The sequence below is a fragment of the Mobula hypostoma genome, chromosome 24 (assembly GCF_963921235.1).
Source record: "Mobula hypostoma chromosome 24, sMobHyp1.1, whole genome shotgun sequence".
In the NCBI taxonomy this organism is placed as follows: Eukaryota; Metazoa; Chordata; class Chondrichthyes; order Myliobatiformes; family Myliobatidae; genus Mobula; species Mobula hypostoma.
In genome coordinates, this window is record NC_086120.1 from 48,291,714 (window position 1) to 48,311,101 (window position 19,388).

At 42.2% G+C, this 19,388-nt stretch overlaps 1 protein-coding gene across 4 annotated transcripts in view; it reads right to left on the reverse strand.

Annotated features, from left to right (window-relative positions):
- The window catches only part of LOC134337222 (nuclear factor 1), a 501,291-nt gene that overhangs the window by 106,426 nt on the left and 375,477 nt on the right, over positions 1-19,388 (reverse strand). For 2 of the 4 annotated variants that reach the window (XM_063032051.1, XM_063032050.1), the window contains exon 9: positions 6,438-6,596. The exons of 1 other annotated variant lie outside the window; for it this stretch is intronic. In XM_063032051.1, coding sequence (XP_062888121.1) covers positions 6,438-6,596 — 159 coding nt within the window. The remainder of the gene's footprint in view (positions 1-6,437; positions 6,597-19,388) is intronic. One more of the 4 variants, XR_010015951.1, reaches the window with a different exon arrangement.

Genomic DNA, 19,388 nt, shown 5'->3' on the forward strand with positions numbered 1-19,388 from the left:
CCGTTGTTTTACTGCAGCTTCCACAGACCTGTCACCAGATCAGAATGAATGGAAATTGCTGACTGATGAAATTTACGGATGTGGGAAGAAACACGGAATGAGTAAGTCATTTGGAGTTGTGCTTCGAAGTGGGTGAGATGACTACAGGGAAAGAATAAAACAAAACTGAAACTTAAACTTGCCAGCTTTTTGCACCCATCTCAATGCTGATCTATTGGTAATGCCGATGGAGGAGAGATTTTGTTTAGATCACTGATAGTGGTTAACAGATTGTGATTACAGGAAACTTTCCCCATTGGCTCTGAATGTTTCAGGATTTTGTTTGAGGTACGAGAATGCAGACGCTGGAACCTAGAGCTACACAAAAGACACCGCAGAAACTCAGCGGGTCAGGCAGCAGCTGTGGAGGGAAATGAACAGTCAGGCCATGTTGTGCAATTCCATTTTCCTAAGTTCATTTATTTCTGACTGATGAACACACTTGGCAGGAAATGGATCAAAAGAGACTCATAATATTCTGTTATGAATCATATCAGAATAATATTTTGCCTTTGGACTCCCCTGATAGACCCCTCCCTCCCATAAGTAATCTGGCAGTTAAGTCAGATACCCGACGCCAGCAGGAGTGGGTGCTTTGTGACATGTTACCAGAGAGAGGAGGAAGCTGGTCTTGTCATAGGCCAGGAAAGCAGCCAGAGAAAGAGAAGGCCCACCAACTTCCCACAGTCAAAGGCAAGGAGGGGACATCAAAAATGTGAGCAAAGGTCATTCTGTTCTGACAGATAGAAGGAAACCTGGCACTGTGAAGAAGACCTTTGCAAGGACAGAGGCCCAGAGAGTGTACCATATGAACATAAGATATAGGAGCAGGTTTAGGCCATTCAGCCGAGCAAATATGCTCCACCTTTCCATCATGGCTGATTTATTATCCATCTCAATCCCATTTTCCAGCCCTTTCCCTCTAATCTTTGACACGCTAACTAATCAAGACTCTGTCATCCCCCTCTTTAAACTTGGCCTCCACGGTTGTCTGTGGTAATGAATTCCACAGATTCACCACCCTCTGGCTAAAGAAATTCTTCCTCATCTGGTTTAAAGGGACATCCTTGTATTCTGAGGCTATGCTCTCTGGTCTTAGACTCTCTCACTAAAGGAAACATCCTCTCTACATCCACTCCACTCAGGCCTTTCAACATTTATTAGGTTTCAAAGAAGCTTCCCCCCGCCCCCCCATTATTGTTCTAAACTCCAGCGAGTACAGGCTCAGAGCCATACGATCATTAACACTTCATTCCTGTGGTCATTCACATAAACCTCCCCTGGACTCTCTCCACTGAGCACCATTGTTCCGTCAGCCACAACAGGTCAGCCTCCCACTTGACTCTCACTACATTCGAATCAACTCGCCCCAGATTTTACCCACACATCTGCATACCGGAGGCAACTTACAGTGGTCAACAGAACCCACATGTCTTGGGAAAAGATTTGAAAAAGATAGACTAGCTTTACTTCTCATATGTACATTGAAACTATGAAACATTCAGTGAAACGTGTCATTTGCGCTGTCGCTTGCAATGAGGTGGGGGCAGTCCACAGGTGTCACTGTCACCAAGCTCCCAGACCAACAGAGCAAGACTGCAACTCAGTAGCCCTAACCCTAAGATCAAGTTTAGTTCAGTTCAGTTCAATAATCATTCAACCATACACATGAATACAACCAAGCGAGACAGTGTTCCACCGGGACCAATGTGCAAAACACATTACCAGCAGCACACAGCACATTGCACATAGCACATATGGCAGCGATTTCAGAAAATACAGTCACAAAGAAGAAAAATAATATACCCCAAGTTCCTGAGTGGCATGACTGTAGATGGTTACTGTATGCCTTTAAATGCTTGGAGGAAACTGGAGCACCTGGGGGAAACCTACACGATCGTGGGGAGAATATACAAACTCCTTACAGAGAGCAACGGGAATTGAACCTTAACCACTGGTACTGTAAAGCATTACGCTAACCACTACGTTGTCATGCTGCCCTGATGCTACCCTAGCATGAGGGATTTAAAAGGGATCTGAGGACAACTCCATACACACACATGCAGACCTGGCGGTCAGAACTGAAGCTGGGTCATGATAGCAGTCAGTTCCCCAAAGAGGTAACGGACCCAACAGATGTGCCAATGTGTTACCCTAATCCACTCTAGATTTCATGACAGTTCTGCTTTCAGACTGACTGGTGAGTTGTTTTTCATTAAGCATGCATTGTTTCTGTGTGGGTGTGAACCCATTAGACTCACCACCAATCAATCAAAATGAATGAAGACGGTTCAGTGGTAAAGAGGTATTTTAAAACACTTTTTCTGATGCTGTTTTTACTTATTGAGATACAGAGCAGAATAGGCCCTTCCAGGCCGCCTTGTAATCCCTTGATTTAACCCTAGCCTAATCACAGGAAAATTTACAATGACCAATTAACCTACCAACTGGTATGTCTTTTGACTGTGGGAGGAAACCAGGGTAACTGGGAATATGTACTGTACTGTGCATATGATGTAGGTACATATATATAGCTGGGGATCATTACACAGATCATCATTACAAGCTGCACTGAGGAAGAACAAAGTAAAACAATAACAATGCCAAATAGAGTGTAACAGTTACAGAGAGAGTACAGTGCAGGCAGACAATAAGGCGCAAGATCATAATGAATGAGCTTGCAAAGTCAAGAGTCCAACTTACCGTACTAAGAAACTATTTAATAGTCTCTGATCAATTAAAGAAATCCCACCACAGATATCAATATATCTATCTATTGAACCATATATACCCCCTGCCATCAAGGACATACAGTACTGTGCAAAAGTCTTAGACACATATATATAGCTAGGGTGCCTAAGATTTTTGCACAGTACTGCAGTAATTTTATGTATTGCACTGTACTGCTGCCACAAAAAAGAATCATGACATATGTGAGCGATGATAAACCTGATTCTGATATGAGTCTCTTTTGTGGACTGAGAGTTGGAAGGGGGCAGGGAGAGGGAAATCATGGTTGGGAAAAGGGGAAGGGAGTGTGAAACACCAGAGAGATATTCTGTAATGATCAATAAACCAATCGTTCAGAATCAAATGACCTCGCCTGGTGTCTCAGGGCCGGTGTGCCTGCACCCGCCCCCTGCCACTCCTTGTCTGCCTCTTGTCCCCCCCCACCCCCGGTGCTCCACCCTCGCCATTACAAACATCCTTTGCTCCTGCCAGATGTATAAATTCACTCTCCACTCCACATTGACAAATACAGTACTGCGCAGAAGTCTTAGGCACCCCATCTGTGCTTAAGAATTTTGCACACTATTGTACATGCAGGTATTTATAACTTTATGCATATTTTATTCCATATCTGTACTTTAACTGCTAACTTTATTTTTGATATAATTCTTTATTTTTTATAATTGTTGAATGTTGCACGTCTCACCCTGACCAACACACCACAGCAAATCCCTAATATATAATGGAAAATAACGCTGATCCTAGATCCTCGAAAAAATAAGCACAAAACAGTTTGCAGATGCTGGAAATCCACAGCAACACACACAAAGTGCTGGAGGAACTCAGCAGGTCTGGCAGCATCTGTGGAGAGGAATAAACAGTCGACGTTTAGGGCCGAGACCCTTCTTCAGCACATCCTCAAACTGCCCAGGTCGTCGCTGCTTTAACAGTCAGTCAGACATCGGTTGGAATCATTAATTTTTTTAGGTAGATGAAGTAGCATTTTAATATCTTGTTATTGTGTAAAAAACATAAGACATTTTGACCCTATCCACAATTTCTTTTTGAAAAATTTGTTTTAAGGACTTAATATTTATTTGCAAAAAGAAACTTACTCAGCTTTAAAAAAGCCCATTAGCTGGAATCATGCATTTTACTGTATGTTATTTTGATCTATATGTGACAAATCAAGCTAATCTTTAATCTATTGGGTAGTCAGGGGTGTTCCTGAAATCATAGTAGTTGGGATAAATGGGCGAATTAGGGGTGGTAAATAAACTAGACATGGAAGTATTCATGTACATGGACAGCATCACCGTCTGGTATGGAGGGGGCCATTGGACAGGATCGGAAAAAGCTGCAGACAGTTGTAAACTCAGCCAGCTCAGCCCCCTCACAATCATGTACATCTTCAAGGAGTGATGCTTCAGGAAGGAGGCATCCAACATCCAGGACCCCATCACCCAGGACATGCCCTCTTCTCATTGCTACCATCAAGGAGGGGGTACTGAAGCCTGAAGACACACACTCAGTGTTTCAGGATCAGCTTCTTCCCCTCCGCCATCAGATGTCTGAATGGACAATGAACCCACGCCGACTACCACACTGCTTCTTCTCCTTTTTATTGATTTTTTTGCACTACTTAGTTAATTTAATTTTAACATATATTTCATTTTGCGATTTTAGTTTTTTAAACTATTATGTATTGCAATGTACTACTGTCACAAAACAACGGATTTTTTCATGACATATGCCAGTGATATTAAACCTGATTCTGAATCTGAATCTGATTCTGAAACCTTCCTTCGTCACTCCACAACCCAACAACAGAACCCCTGCATTACACTGGTGCTGCTACACGTTTAGATAGGTTTGGAATAAAATGAACCTCCTAATAAAATACTTTAAAAGAATTAAAAGCAATTCAATGAACAGATTACTATTAGTTTAATTGATTTAGTGCAGTGACTTGCAAATCAAATGAAATGGTGAGCCCCCTTTTACAGTGAAAACAACAATTATGCAATATAATATACTAAGCGATCAAACTTTTTAAACTAAACAGATTATGAAGGACACCAATCATGCCCATAATAATTTGGCAAATGGAGGGGCGTCAACTGTGACACAAAAATGATAACAAGCCACTCACATCTTCATAGCCCATCGACTGAGATCTGCCTCCAGGCTAGTTCCTTAAAGAATAGCACTGAGTACTAAACAGAACCAACTCAAAAGGTTTGTTTAATTATTGTCTAGAGAAAGCTGCCGTATAAACCACTTGAAAGTGACTTGTTCTAATTATTGTTGAAAGAGCAATTTGAATGCATGATGTGGTTATAATTTCACCTTCATGCTGTGCCTAGATTTATAAGACAATTTGACTGTTAGAACAGCTACTGTTCCAGCTCTCTCTCTCCGGGACTCTCCCATTGGTTCCAGATCTCTCTCTGCTATTGGTTCCAGATTTGTCTTTGGAACTCGGCCACTGGTTCCAGGTCTGTCTCCGGGACTCTCCTACTAGTTCCAGATCTGTCTTTGGGACTCTGCTGTTGGTTCCAGTTCTCTTATCTGGGACTCTGCTATTGGTCAAAGAGATTGTCTATAAATCTTTGGTTAGATGTTGACCCGCTTTGTTGCAGCAGCCTCTCTGAGTCCAAACAAAATTGTAACTGTTTGTCCTATATGTCTTTTTTACCGTTGTAAGACACTGTTAGATATTAATCACATTAAGCACTGCAGGTCTGTTGCTTGATAGTGGGGAGATAGACTTGCTGCGTACTGTGTGACTGTATGTTTACCGCATTCTTATATGTGCTATATGGGCCTTGTGCTGTGTGTGCCTATTGGTATTGTGTTTTGTACCTTAGCCCCGGAGGAACATTGTTTCGTTTGGCCTTATTTATGGGTATTCATGTATGGTTGAATGATAATTAAACCTGACCTTGAACTTAATTAAAATGCAATACACATTTAGGGGGCCCTTTACTAGGTACACCTGCTCATTAATGCAAATATTTAAACATCTAATGTGGCAGCAACTCAATGCATAAAAGCATGCAGACATGGTCAAGAGGTTCAGTTGTTGTTCACACCAAACATTACAATGGGGAAGAAATCTGATCTAAGTGATTTTGACTACAGAATGCTTGTTGGTGCCAGATGGGGTGGTTTGAGTACTTCAGAAACTACTAATCTCCTGGGACTTTCACACACGTCAGTCTCCAGAGTTTAAAAGAGAAAGGTGCAAAAAAATAGAAAACAAAACATCTAGTCATCAGCAGTTCTGTGGGTGAAAATGCCTTGCTAATGAGAGAGATCAGAGAAGAATGGCCAGACTGGTTCAAACTGACAGGAAGGTGACAGTAACTCAAATAACCACGCATTACAACACTGCTGTGCAGAAGAGAATTTCTGAACATACAACATGTCAAGTGGATGGGCTACAGACGCAGAAGACCACAAATATATAGGAATACACTCAGTGGCCACTTTATTAGGTACCTCCTGTACCTAATAAAGTGGTCACTGAGTGTAAGTACAGTTTCCGACAATTTGTAACTTCTATATTGGAAATGTTGATATTTCCTGCTTAAAAATACACTAATGTAAAGAAAAAGCGCAATATGTAGTCACTTTCACTACAGGGTTCATAAGTACAATGTCACCTTCACATGAGGATAGCACTCCCCAGGGCCCGGGGAGTAGAACAACTGACACAGGGTGTCTCTCTCCGCCGGTAGCATGCGTCCTCTCATCTGAGCACGAAGAGGCACTGTCACTGAAGTCACGGAGTAGTCGGTGACTCTCTCGCCCTCCCTCCCTGGCTGCGAGAAGGCAAGGGGCCAACGAGTGGGGAAGAAAGTGGGGATAAATTGGGAAAAAAAAGTAAATGGAAAAATGAAAGTATTTTGCAACACATTCCCAAGAGAGATAACACTTTACAAACTACAGTTAACTGCTGAACAGTTTTTCTAATTATTCAAGATTCAAGACTGTTTAATGTCATTTCCTGAACACAAGTGTGAAGGAGAACAAAGCAATTGTTACTCCGGATCTGATGCAGCATAAAAAAACACAATAAGATAAAGAACACAATAATAAAAAACACAATAAATATAAATACATAAGATAGCTTATATACATAGATTGATTGTATGTCCATAAAATGATGCTGTGCATAGGAGTGTCTATACATAAGGTGACTATGACAGTAAATAATAAAGTAGTGGTGGTTGGGGTGAGGGTGTGGAGGGGTGGGTTAGTGGGTGGAGGTATTGATCAGTCTTACTGCTTGGGGAAGGTCTGGTGCTCCTGCTGTGGTGAGTTGATTTGATTACGTTTGTAGCCGACAAAAAAAAGTAACATAATACAGCAGGTCTAATATAGTTCACTAGCTCCAACTAGCAAATTGCACGCAGAATATAAATAATGATTTAAATTAGTCAACTGATGCAATTCACGTAAAGGTCACTTGTGTCGATCTGTCATGTAGTACTTACAGTCACACTACGTGTTTATGTTAGGTGTACACACAGAACATCGGGAGGACTACAACCCTGATGAATGCACAGTTCACAGAGGTGAGTGATGACAGACAATTATTAGAGCATATTTAAAAATAAAGTCATGTACTCTTGTCATCAGCCCAGGTGTTTGTATTCTTAAACAAGAAATGAAGCTGAGAGGAGAATCTGCGGTGGAGGTGGTAACAGGGAATCTCGAATCAACTTTATCTGTATACACACGTAGTGGCCACTTTATTAGGTATGCCCGTACACCTGCTCATTAATGCAAATATCTCATCAGTCAATCATGTGGCAGCAACTCGATGTATAAAAGCATGCAGACACAGTCAAGAGGTTCAGTTGTTGTTCAGACCAAATATCAGAATGGGGAAGAACTGTGACCCAAGTGACTTTGATTATAGAATGATTGCTCATGTCAGAGTATCTCAGAAACTGCTCCTGGGATTTTCACGCACAACAGTCTCTCGAGTTTACAGAGAATGGTGTGAAAAACAAAACTATGTCAAGGGTGTGGCAGTTCTCTGGGCGAAAATACCTTGTTAATGAGAGAGCTGAGAGGAGAACACCCAGACTGGTTCAAGCTGACAGGAACATGAGTGTAACTCAAATAACCACGCATTACCACAGCGACGTGCAGAAAAGCATCTCTGAACACACATGTCGAACCTTTAAGTGGATGGGCTACAGCAGCAGAAGACCACAGACATACATTCAGTGGACATTTTGTTAGGTACAGGGGGTACCTCATAAAATAGGAGTGTACATTTACGTGTATTAGGAACTTGCTGGGGTGTGTTGGTCAGGGTGCAACATGCAACAAAAAACAACATTCAGCAATTATTCAGAATAAAGAATGATATAAAATTAAGTTAGAAATATGGGTATGGAATAAAATGTGCATAAATACATAAATACCGGCATGTATTTACATGTAAACCGTGTTATATAAAGTGGCTCGAAGTGTTTACAGTGCAGTGACGGGGTAACAGATATAGTGAGTGGGTAGGCCTAACTAGAATGATTGATCAGATTAACTGCCAGGGCAAGCAACTTTTAAAATGGCATGAAGAATTTTTATTTTAATAGCCCGAGCGCTTCCAGAAGGGAGCTTTTGGAAAAGGCAACTTTCAGGGTGGGTAGTGCCAACAATGATTTTTCTGCCCACAGCTTTGTCCTGGAACCATGCAAGTCCTGCAGTGATGGTAGACTGAAGCCAATGACCTTTTCTGAGGACGTGACAGCTCACTGGAGTTTTTGTACATTGTGAGAGGATGCTGTACCAAACCAGATAGTAATGGCTGATGTGAGGATGCACTCTATGATGGCAGTGTAGAATTGCTCTGGTACGTTCTGGGGAGGATGGAATTTTACCAGCTGTAATGTGTTATAAATGAAATATTAGTGATTAGATAAGAACTAGCTCTCGCTCTAGAGAACTGTTGGAGGATGTACACACTGAGAGAGGTACAGATTACACAGGCATTAAGACCATAAGCCATAAGATTTAGGAGAAGAATTAGGCCACTCGGCCCATTGAACCTGCACCGCCATTCCATCATGGCTGATTTATTATCCTTCTCAACGCCATTCTCTTGCTTTCTCTCTGTAACTTCTGACGCCCTGACTAATCAAGAACCTATTAACCTCCGCTTAAAATATACTCAATGACTTGGCCCTCACAGCCACTTATAGCAATGACTTCCACAGATTCACCACCATCTGGGTGAAGAAATCTCTCCTCCTCTCTGTTCTAAAGGACAACCCTTTATTCTGAGGCTGTGCCCTCTGGTCCTTGACTCCCTCACTGTAGGAAACATCCTCTTCACATCCACTCTATCTCGGCTTTTCATTCAGTGAAGGTTAAATTGTAGTTTGAAACTTTGGCAAGAGAACAAACCTGTTGAATGAGATGTTTGAAAATGACATCTGAGACAATGTGGATGGATGTAGTGGCTTGTATCCTGATGTGTACACTTCAAACTGAGCTAGACTCTAGCTTAGAGAGGCATCTTGGTTTGCATGGAACATGCGGGCTGAAAGGCCTGCTCCAATCTGTGTAAAGCAATATTACTGTCAAAGATAAAGATAAGATTTCTACAGAATTTGTAATAATCTGTTGATTGCAGAGAAAGTCTGCAGAAGTTGGAAATCCAAAGCAACATACACAAAGTGCTGGAGGAACTCAGCCAGGAAGGCCGCATCTATGGAAAAGAATAAACAATGGAGGTTTTGAACCGAGACCCTTCCTCAGGACTGAAATGGAAGGGGGAAGATGCCAGAATAAAAAGGCGTGAGTGAGAGGAAGGAGGACAAGCTAGAAGGTGAAAAGATAAAGGGCTGGAGAAGAAGATATCTGATAGGAGAGAAGAGTGAACCATAAGAGAAAGGGAAGGAGGAAGGGACCCAGGGGAGGTGACAGACAGACGAGAAGAAGTAAGCAGCCAGAGTAAGGAACAGGCAAAGGGGTGGTGGGGGAGAAGGAAATAATTTTTACCAGAAGGAGAAATCAATATTCATACTATCAGGTTGGACGTTACTCTGGCGGTATATAAGGTGTCACTCTGAGGATGGCGTCATAGTGGCACAAGAGGAGGCCATGGACTGACATGTCAGAACGGGAATGGGAATGGGAATTAAAATGTTTGGCCGCTGGGAAGTTCCGCTTCTGGCAGATGAAGTGGAGGTGCTCTGCGAAGTGGTCCCCCATTTTACGACGGGAAAATTCACTTAATATTCCTACCTTCGCAAAAAATAGAATCAGCAAAAAGATACAGAATTTTTAACAATTTATTGATTATTAGTGCTAATCTTAGAAACTCTCAAAACTCAGCTGATGTTCCCAACTCCTTAAAAAAGAGGATCAGCTCATAGCTAAGACCAGTTTGGACACTAGCCCAGTCCAGGATATCAGTGAGGAACAGAGCTGCTAATTAATTTCATTATCCTTCCCATTTCAGAAGGATTGCTGAATCACAGAGGTACAGAATTCCAATTCTCTACATTCGCCTCATTTTTCTTCTGCTTCTGCCTGTGAATGGCAAGAACTAATTCATCCTACAAATTCAGCCTCCTAAAAGTAGTGGATACGGATCAGTCCATCACAGGCAAAGTCCTCCCTACCATTGAGCATCCATCATCAAAGACTCCCATCATCCTGGCCATGCTCCCTTCTCACTGCTGTCATTAGGAAGGAGGTACAGGAGCCTCAGGACTCACATCACCAAGTTAAGGAATAGTTATTACCTCTCAACTATCAGGCTCTAGAACAGGAGGAGATGACATCACTCACACCATCACTGAACTGTCCCCACAACCTATGGAGTCACTTTCAAGGACTCTTCATCTCATGTTCTCGATATTTATTGCTTATTTATTAGTTATTATTATTTGTTCTTTGTATTTACTGTGAATGCCCACAAGAAAATGCTCTTAGGGTTGTATATGGTGACATAAATGTGCTTTGGTAATAAATTTACTTTGAACTTTGATCCCAGCTGCCAGGTTTGTACTCATCTCAAAGCGAAGTTGAAAGTCAATTTATTATCGAAGAACATACAGTATATATCACCACACACAACCCTGAGATTCATTTTCTTTCTTGCATTTATAACAAAATAAAGAAATACTACAGAATTTATAATAAAAAATATACATAAAAAGACTGACAAATATCCAAAGTGCATTCAAGCCCTCCCACAGCTGCCGAGCATTCTTCTGTGATTCCATTCCAGAACTGCCACTTTGCATGTGAGGTGGCTTTCTGGAGGTCAAAAGCTGGACCTCTTGTACTTGAAGTGCTCTGGGTCACTTCATCAGACACAATCATTCACTGAGCCACACAACAGCAGATATATTTCTTAAAACAGCTTTCTAAATTAATTCTAAAACCACAAAGAATCAGCACCATAAGTTATTGCCACCTCCTGCTCAAATTATTCTGTTAAACTGAGTGTCCTTGTGCAGGATTCCGTAAAGGTTAGCTTGCAGGCTGAGTTAGTGGTGAGGAAGGCAAAGGCAATGTTAGGATTCATGTTGAGAGGACCAGAATATAAAAGCATGAATGTAATGCTGAGACCTTAGAAGGCCAGTTGGTGAGGCCTCACTTGGAGTATTGTGAGCAGATTGGGCCCCATTTCTAAGGCAGGATGTGCTGACGTTGGAGAAAGTTCAGAGGAGGTTCACGAAAATTATCCTGGGAATGAAAAGTTAATGTATGTCCTGTACTTACTGGAGTTTAGAAGAATTGGGGGGGGGTGTGGAATCTCACTGAAACCTATCAAATATTGAAAGGTCTAGATTGACAGGGAGAGGATGTTTGCAAAAGTGGGAGAGTCCAGGACCAGAGGGCTCAACCTCAGAATAAAAGGACATCTCTTTAGAATAAAGACGAAGAGAAATATATTTAGTTAGAAGTTGGCGAATCTGTGGAATTTACTACCACAAGTGGCTGTGCAGACCAAGTAATTTGGTATATTTAAAGCAGAAGTTGATAGGTTCTTGATTAGTGAGCGTGTCAAAGGTTATGGGGATAAAGCAGAAGAATAGGTTGAAAGGGATAATAAATCAGCCATGATTGAATGGCGGAGCAGACTCAAAGGGCCGAATGGCCTAATTCTGCTCCTATGTCACATGGTCTTAAAGAAAGAGTGCCATCAGTTTTTGCCATATGTTGCTAAAGTTAGTTAGTTACTGCAGTAGCCTGACCCAGCTGATGGACATACATTAAGGAACCAGCAATTAACACCTGAAGGCAATTGACACCTACTCAGGTTGAAGTGTCCTGGACTCATCCAATATGGCCCTCCGTTGGTCAACCATGGATGCTGTATCCTAGCTGTTTATGTATACGCAAGACAAGGCAGTATGATATGGAGAGCAAGCCGTTGCCCATGCGGCAAGCTCCTCATCTCCACACGGCTGATGAATCCAAAGCAACGCCAGAGACCAAAACAATTTGGCACCAGCGGTGTTGCAGGAGTTGCCAGTCAGCTTTGAATTCAACGTTGGACTGCCTTAAGGACTCCAGCTCTAGATTTTTTTTTTGGGGTTTACTTCGAAAGCCTTCCCTGTGAGTGGGTATAACCACAAAGCAGTGGGGATTTGACATCAGAGTCTTCCTTCTCCATTCCCCCAATATAATTTCCATTTTCAATGTTTCATGGGGACTTTAAAATTGACATATGTTTTTCATCATAGGAAACTTGGGCAGCTGAACTTTCTGTTGTAATTAAAGAGATACGTGACAACAAGTTATAGACGCAGGAAAGCTGCTACAGTCTACGAATTATTGGCGAACCTGCTCATCAACTCCTACAGAGATATAGTTTGCACTCCGCTAATTGTGCTTTAGGCAGCTACCTTTATTTGAATTAATTCGTACAATTTTATTTATTTATTTATTTAGAGATACCACGTGGAACAGGCTCTTCCAGCCCTTCATGCTGCGCCACCAGCAACCCAACGATATTACCCCAGCCTAATCACAGGACAATTTACAATGATTAATTAACCTACTAACCAGTACATCTTTCGACCTAAGGACCTGGAGGAGACTCACGTGTTCCACAGGGAAGATGTGCAGATTACTTAATGAGGGCATCAGAAATGAACTCCAAACTCCAACACCCTGAGCTGTAATAGCATCACGCTAACTGCTAAATTGCCTCATTGGACACCAGAGATAAGTGTCGAAAGGAAATCGATTTTCTTTGATTACCTCTGATGTCCAACGAGGCAATTAGCATGCATTTGATAACTAGTTCATATTCTATATCTGTGACTTCAGACAACGTTGATGGGGCATAGTGCGACATAAAATAATCACTGAACTGAAAGAATCTTCGCTGGTGGTCTTGGAACAGCTAAATGATGCCCTGTAATAGTGGCCATTTGTGTCTGGCCACTTGCAATGTACTTCTGATTTGGTGTTTTGAAATTGCATGAGGAAGATAAGATGTTGCCCTCTGTCATCCCACTTGAGGAATCTCTTCCCTTGGCTTACACGGCACTTTGGGATGTATGGGGTGTCCAAGGAGGAATTGAAGGGGTTTGCTGTGTCCACTCTGGGGCAGCTCACTCACCTTTGGTCCCCACTGGACACTCAGCTCTCACCCGTGACTCCAAGTAGCTGTTTGCATGCGACAGCGGCCGCACCGCTTTGATAGGCGGGCTAAACCAGGTGAGGATAGCCAGCGGACCTCCTACCCCGGTGAGACAGAGACATGACCGACCTAGCGTGCAAAGTCAGCTCGGACGGACTGGGCGGATGAGATCATGATGAGATCTAACAGCCGGGAAGGTGGTTCCGTAATGCCTTTTGGAGAGCAAAGGGCATGACAAGGCACAGAAGAAGTCATGGTTATCCCCTGCAAACAAGGAAGTCCCCCAGTTTGTGATGACTACTCGGACCACAGGAACCCGGTTTCCAAGGTTGAAAGAGTGAAATTGCCTCAGTGCAATGGCTTTTCCACATCAAAAACTCTCCCACACAGATTTCCTGCCATCATTGGATATGATGGACAATCACTACATGACAACCAACACAGATGTCAGAGACTTCCTCAAACAAAGCTGGGCTTGCAGATACAAACAGACTCAAAAAACGCAAGAGATTCTGCAGATGCTGGAAACCCAAAGCAACAGACAAAAAATACCGAAGGAACTCAGCAGGTCAGGGGCTATGGAGAAGAGTAAGCAGTCAACGCTTTGGGCCAGGATTCTTCATCAGGACTCCTGGCCTAAGTTCCTCCAACAATTTGTATGTGTTTCCAACACCTGGATTTCCAACATCTGCGGAATCTCTTGTGCCAATAAGAAGTGTAGCAATTTGAGAATGTAAACAAAAGATACAAGCATGTGATGTCACATGACACATGATGATTCTGTGTTCCAGCTTTCAGCTGAAATTTTACCAGAATACATTTTTACTTGGAACAGGTAATGCTGAAGGTAGACATTACTCTAAATACAACACACAGGGATAAAAGAGTATTACTTCATGCGTTGCAACATAAATTGTGCAGAAATGGGCTTCAGTACAGGACACACAGAGTCATAGTCATAGAACACTACAGCACAGAAACAGGCCCTTTGGTCCATCTAGTCCATGATGGACTGTTATTCTGCCCAGTCCTATCAGTCCCCACCTGGACTATAGCTCTCCATACCCCTCCCATCCAGGTACTTATGCAAACCTCTTAAGTTTTGCAATCGAGCCAACATCTGTCACTCATTGGCAGTTCATTCCACATTCACACCAACCTCTGAGAAGAGAAGTTCCCCTTCAGGATCCCCTTAGCTATTTCACCCTTCACCCATAACCTATGATGTCTAACTCTAATCTCAGTGGAAAAAGCCTGCTTGCATTTACCCTCATTATTATGTATAATGATTCATTACACCTCTCTCAAATTTCCCCTCATTCTCCTGACCTATTCAACCTTTCCCTAAAACTCAGGCCCTCAAGTCCTGGCAACATCCTTGTAAATTTTCACTGCAATCTTTCAATCTTCCTGATAACTTTCCTGTAGATGGGTGCCAGAACTGCACACAACACTCCAAATCAGGCCTCACCAACTTCTTACACAACTTCAACATAACATCCCAACTCCTGTACTCTTGTTCGTTCGTTATCTGCCGTGTCGTATGACGTGGGCAATTATGGTATCATAACCATGATAGCTCTTGACAAATTTTTCTACAGAAGTGGTTTGCCATTGCCTTTTTTGGGGCAGTGTCTTTACAGGACGGGAGACCCCAGCCACTATCAATGATCTTCAGAGATTGTCTGCCTGGCATCAGTGGTCACGTAACCAGGACTTGTACCAACTGCTCATACGACCATCCACCATCTGCTCCCATGGCTTCATGTCACCCTGATCGAGGGGGAGGGGGGCTAAGCAGGTGCTACACCTTGCCCAAGGGTGACCTGCGGGCTAACAGAGTGAAGAAGCACCTTACATCTCCTTTGGTAGAGATGTATCTCTATCCCGCCAGCTGCTTGTACTGTACGCTGGCCTTCATAAGTCATTATGACCTGATTTACCTGTGACGCCACTTTCACGGAATTATGGTCCTGTATTCCTAGATTCCCCTCCTCTACCGCACTCGTCAGAATCCTGAGGAGTGTGGTAGAACAGAGACACTGAACAGAATGATGATAATCCTAGTCTTACTGAAGTGCATATTAAATATCAGCTTTTAAAGCAGATTTCTGCCAACAGTTTAGCTTATAAAATTCTTTGGTAATGACTCTAAGTTACATATATTCTCTCTATCAGTATAATATATGTCCAGACTACAATTATATATGGAATAAAACTAACAACTTTCCAACTAACAGCTGCAATTTTGTGCAGCTGGAAGCAATCAATGGTTTTCAGCGGATTAGTGGAATTATCATTCAAAGAACAAATACTGAAATATTAAACAAACTGCACTCAAAAACCTGAACTGTAATGAAGTAGTGTAGACTAATCTGCTAAGCAGACCTTGTTTTCTCTGCTTAACAAGAGCACATGAAATAGATGCTTCAATACTGGGAAATGCAGAAAAGTATCAAATCATAATCACAAGAGAGTCTTCAGGTGCTGGAAATTCAAAGCAACATACAGAAAATGCTGGAGGAACTCAGGAGGCCTGGTGGCAGCTATGGAGGGGTATAACCTGTCGACATTCTGGGTTGAGACCCTTCACTCTAGATTCAAGATTGTTTAATGTCATTCCAGTACGCAAGTATAAAGGAGAATGAAATAATTGTTGCTCCAGTTCCAATGCAGCACCAAAACACAATAAGATAAAGAACACAACAACAATAAAAAACACAATATATACGGTAAAGTGCAAAATTCTGAGGTACGTATATAATGTTAGGGAGTCTAAGACTTTTGCACAGTACTGGATTTGTCAACATGGAGCAGAGAGCAAGTTTGTAAATTTGATGGGAGAAAGGATTTTGGGAATGGCAAGGATGGAGTTTGGGGCAGGTGGCAGAGAGTGGCACGGGGGCAGACATACCCATCCCTGAGACACCTGAGCAAGGTCATTTGACTCCAAACAACTGGTTTATTTATCACTACAGAAAGCCTCTCTGGTGCCTCTTGCTTTCTCCCCTCTCCCTTCCGCTTTTCTCAACCATGATTCCCCTCTGCCTGCCCCCTCCCTCTCCCAGTCCACAATAGAGACCCATATCAGAATCAGGTTATTCATCACTCACATATGTCATTTTTATTTTGTTGCAGCAGTACAGTGCAATGCATAAAATGACTACAGTACTGTGCAATAGTCTTAGCACCCTAGCTATATACAGTATTTACCTAAGACTTTTGCACAGCACTTTACAAATACATAAGATAATTTATATACATGGATTGATTGTATGTCTATAAAGCGATGCTGGGCACAGGAGTGTCTGTACATAAGGTGACTGACAGGTGGTTGGGGATGCGGAGGGATGAGAGCGTGGGTGAAGATGTTGATCAGCCTTATGCCTTCCAGAAAGAACTATTTTTGAGTCTGATGGTCCTGGCATGGATGCTAAGCACCCTCCTCCCTGATGGCAGTGGGACAAACAGTACGTGAGCAGAGTGGATGGGATCTATCATCATGTTACTTTCATCAGGACAGTTTCAGAATAAAAGACTTTTCTGTGGCTGAAGAATTTCTCCGCTTAGGTGCTGCAACTAGTTTTACAGCACTCGAGCATGACCATTGCCTTTCACTGACGCCCTCCGTGTGTGATACACAAATCTCCCACAGAGCACAATTTCAGTCTCGAACCACTTGAGCGGGCATTGATTGACAGAGAATAGCTGCGAAGAGTTGCCTCTCACCATGACCGGAGGATCGGAAAAAGCTGCAGATAGCTGCAGACCCAGGCAGCTCCACCATGGGCACCAGCCTCCCCAGCATTAAAGGGATCTTCAAAAGGCAATGCCTCCAAAAGGTGGCATCTGTCATTAAGGACCCCCGTTACTGGACATGCCTTCTTCTCACTGTTACCATCAGGGAGGAGGTACAGGAGCCTGAAGACACACACTCAGCGATTCAGGAACAGCTTCTTCCCCTCTGCCATCAGATTTCTGAACGCACAATGAACCTGTGAACATGACCTCACTATTCTTGCACTACTTACTTTTTAATATATACTTAATTATATACATATTTATGATTATTTATATTATTTTTATGAATTGCATTGTACTGCCATCGCAAAACAACATATTTCATGACATATGCCAGAGTTATTATACCTAATGCTGTTTCTGAACAGAACTCAGTTCAGGAACAAATTTACAACTATGAGCCAGCTGTGCTGTAGTTATGGGACACAGCCTTAAAGTACACCCCCCCCCCACCTTTCCTATTCTGGCTTCATCACCCTTCCTTTCCAGTCTAAATGAAGGGTCTCAGCCTGAAACGTTGATTGTTTATTCATTTCGATAGATGCTGCCTGACCTGCTGAGTTCCTCCAGCATTTTGGAGGGTTAGCCTCTGGATAACAAAAGAAAATAGAGAGCAATTGCAGGAGATTTTAAATAAATATTAAAACCCTAAAAATATATTCTGAAGAGTTAACCTTCCTTGTTATTCTTTCTAATTTGAGAGACCAGTTGCATATTTTTAGCATCACTTATAACTCTGTGTATGTTTTGATCATTTTGACACTTCAGGTAAGTGACTCATTTCCCACTGAGAACTTCACACCCAGATGTTGGGTGGTGTTGACATTTTGCAAATTCAACTGCACCTTTTGACAATGTGCCTTCATGCAAATTGCTGAACTGCCTGCCTGCTTCAGCCTGCCTGCCAGATCTGTGTAGATGGAAGACACAGATAAGAGAATCATCCTTCTAACTTGAATTAGATCATAAGATTTAGGAGTCAAATTAGGCCATTTGGCCCATCGAGTCTATGCTGCCACTCAATCATGGCTGAGTTATTTTTCCTCTCAATCTATTCTCCTGCCTTCCCCCTGTAACCTTTGACACACTAACTAATTAAGAACCTATCAACCTCCACTTTAAATATACCCAATGACTTGGCCTCCACAGCTGTCTGTGACAATGAATTCCTCAGAGTCACCACTCTCTGTTTAAAGAAATTCCTCCTTATCTCTGTTCTAAAGTGATGTCCTTGTATTCTGAGACTGTGCTCTCTGGTCCTAGACTTCCCCACTATACCAAACATCCTCTCCACATCTACTCTTATCTAGGCCTTTCAATAATCGATAGGCTTCAATGAGATTCTCCCTCATTCTTCTAAATTCCAGCAAGTACAGGCCCAGAGCCATCACACGCTCCTCATATGTTAATCCTTTCATTCCCAGAATCGTTCTCGTAAACCTCCTCTGGAACCCCCCTAATGCCAGCACATCCTTTCTTAGATATCCTCTTCTCACTGTTACCATCAGGTAGGAGGTACAGAAGGCTGAAGGCACACACTTAGTGATTCAGGAACAGATTCTTCCCCTCGGCCTTCTGATTTCTAAATGAACACTGAATCCATGAACACTACCTCACTACCTTTTCTTATTTGTTATTTTAACCTAACTTCTTAATAGACATATATATGTACTGTAATTCAATTATTTTCTCTATATTTATTTAGCATGCATTGCATTGTACTGCTGTCATAAAGTTAACAAATTTCATGATATTAAACCTGATTCTGATTCTGCTAAAAGGCCCAAACCTGCTCACAATACTATGTGCGGTCTAACCAATGCCTTGTAGAGTCTCAGCACTACATCCTTGCTCTTGTACTCTAGCCCTCTGAAAATGAATGTTAACATTGCATTTGCCTTCCTCACCACCGATTCAAACTGCAAGTTAACATTCAGGGAACTCTGCACAAGAACTCCCAAGACCCTTAGAAATTGTGATTTTTTTTGATTTTTTTCAGATAAGGGGCTTAAAATTGCTGACAATAGATAGAACATGTCAGTATGTCATCTGTAGAAGCCTCTGGGCTGAACGCTAATCAGTAATTATCTATATATTCAATTTCAAATTTCATTGTTATTCAACCATACACATGAATACAGCCAAACGAAACAGCTTTCCTCCAAGGCCAAGGTGCAGAACACAGTAC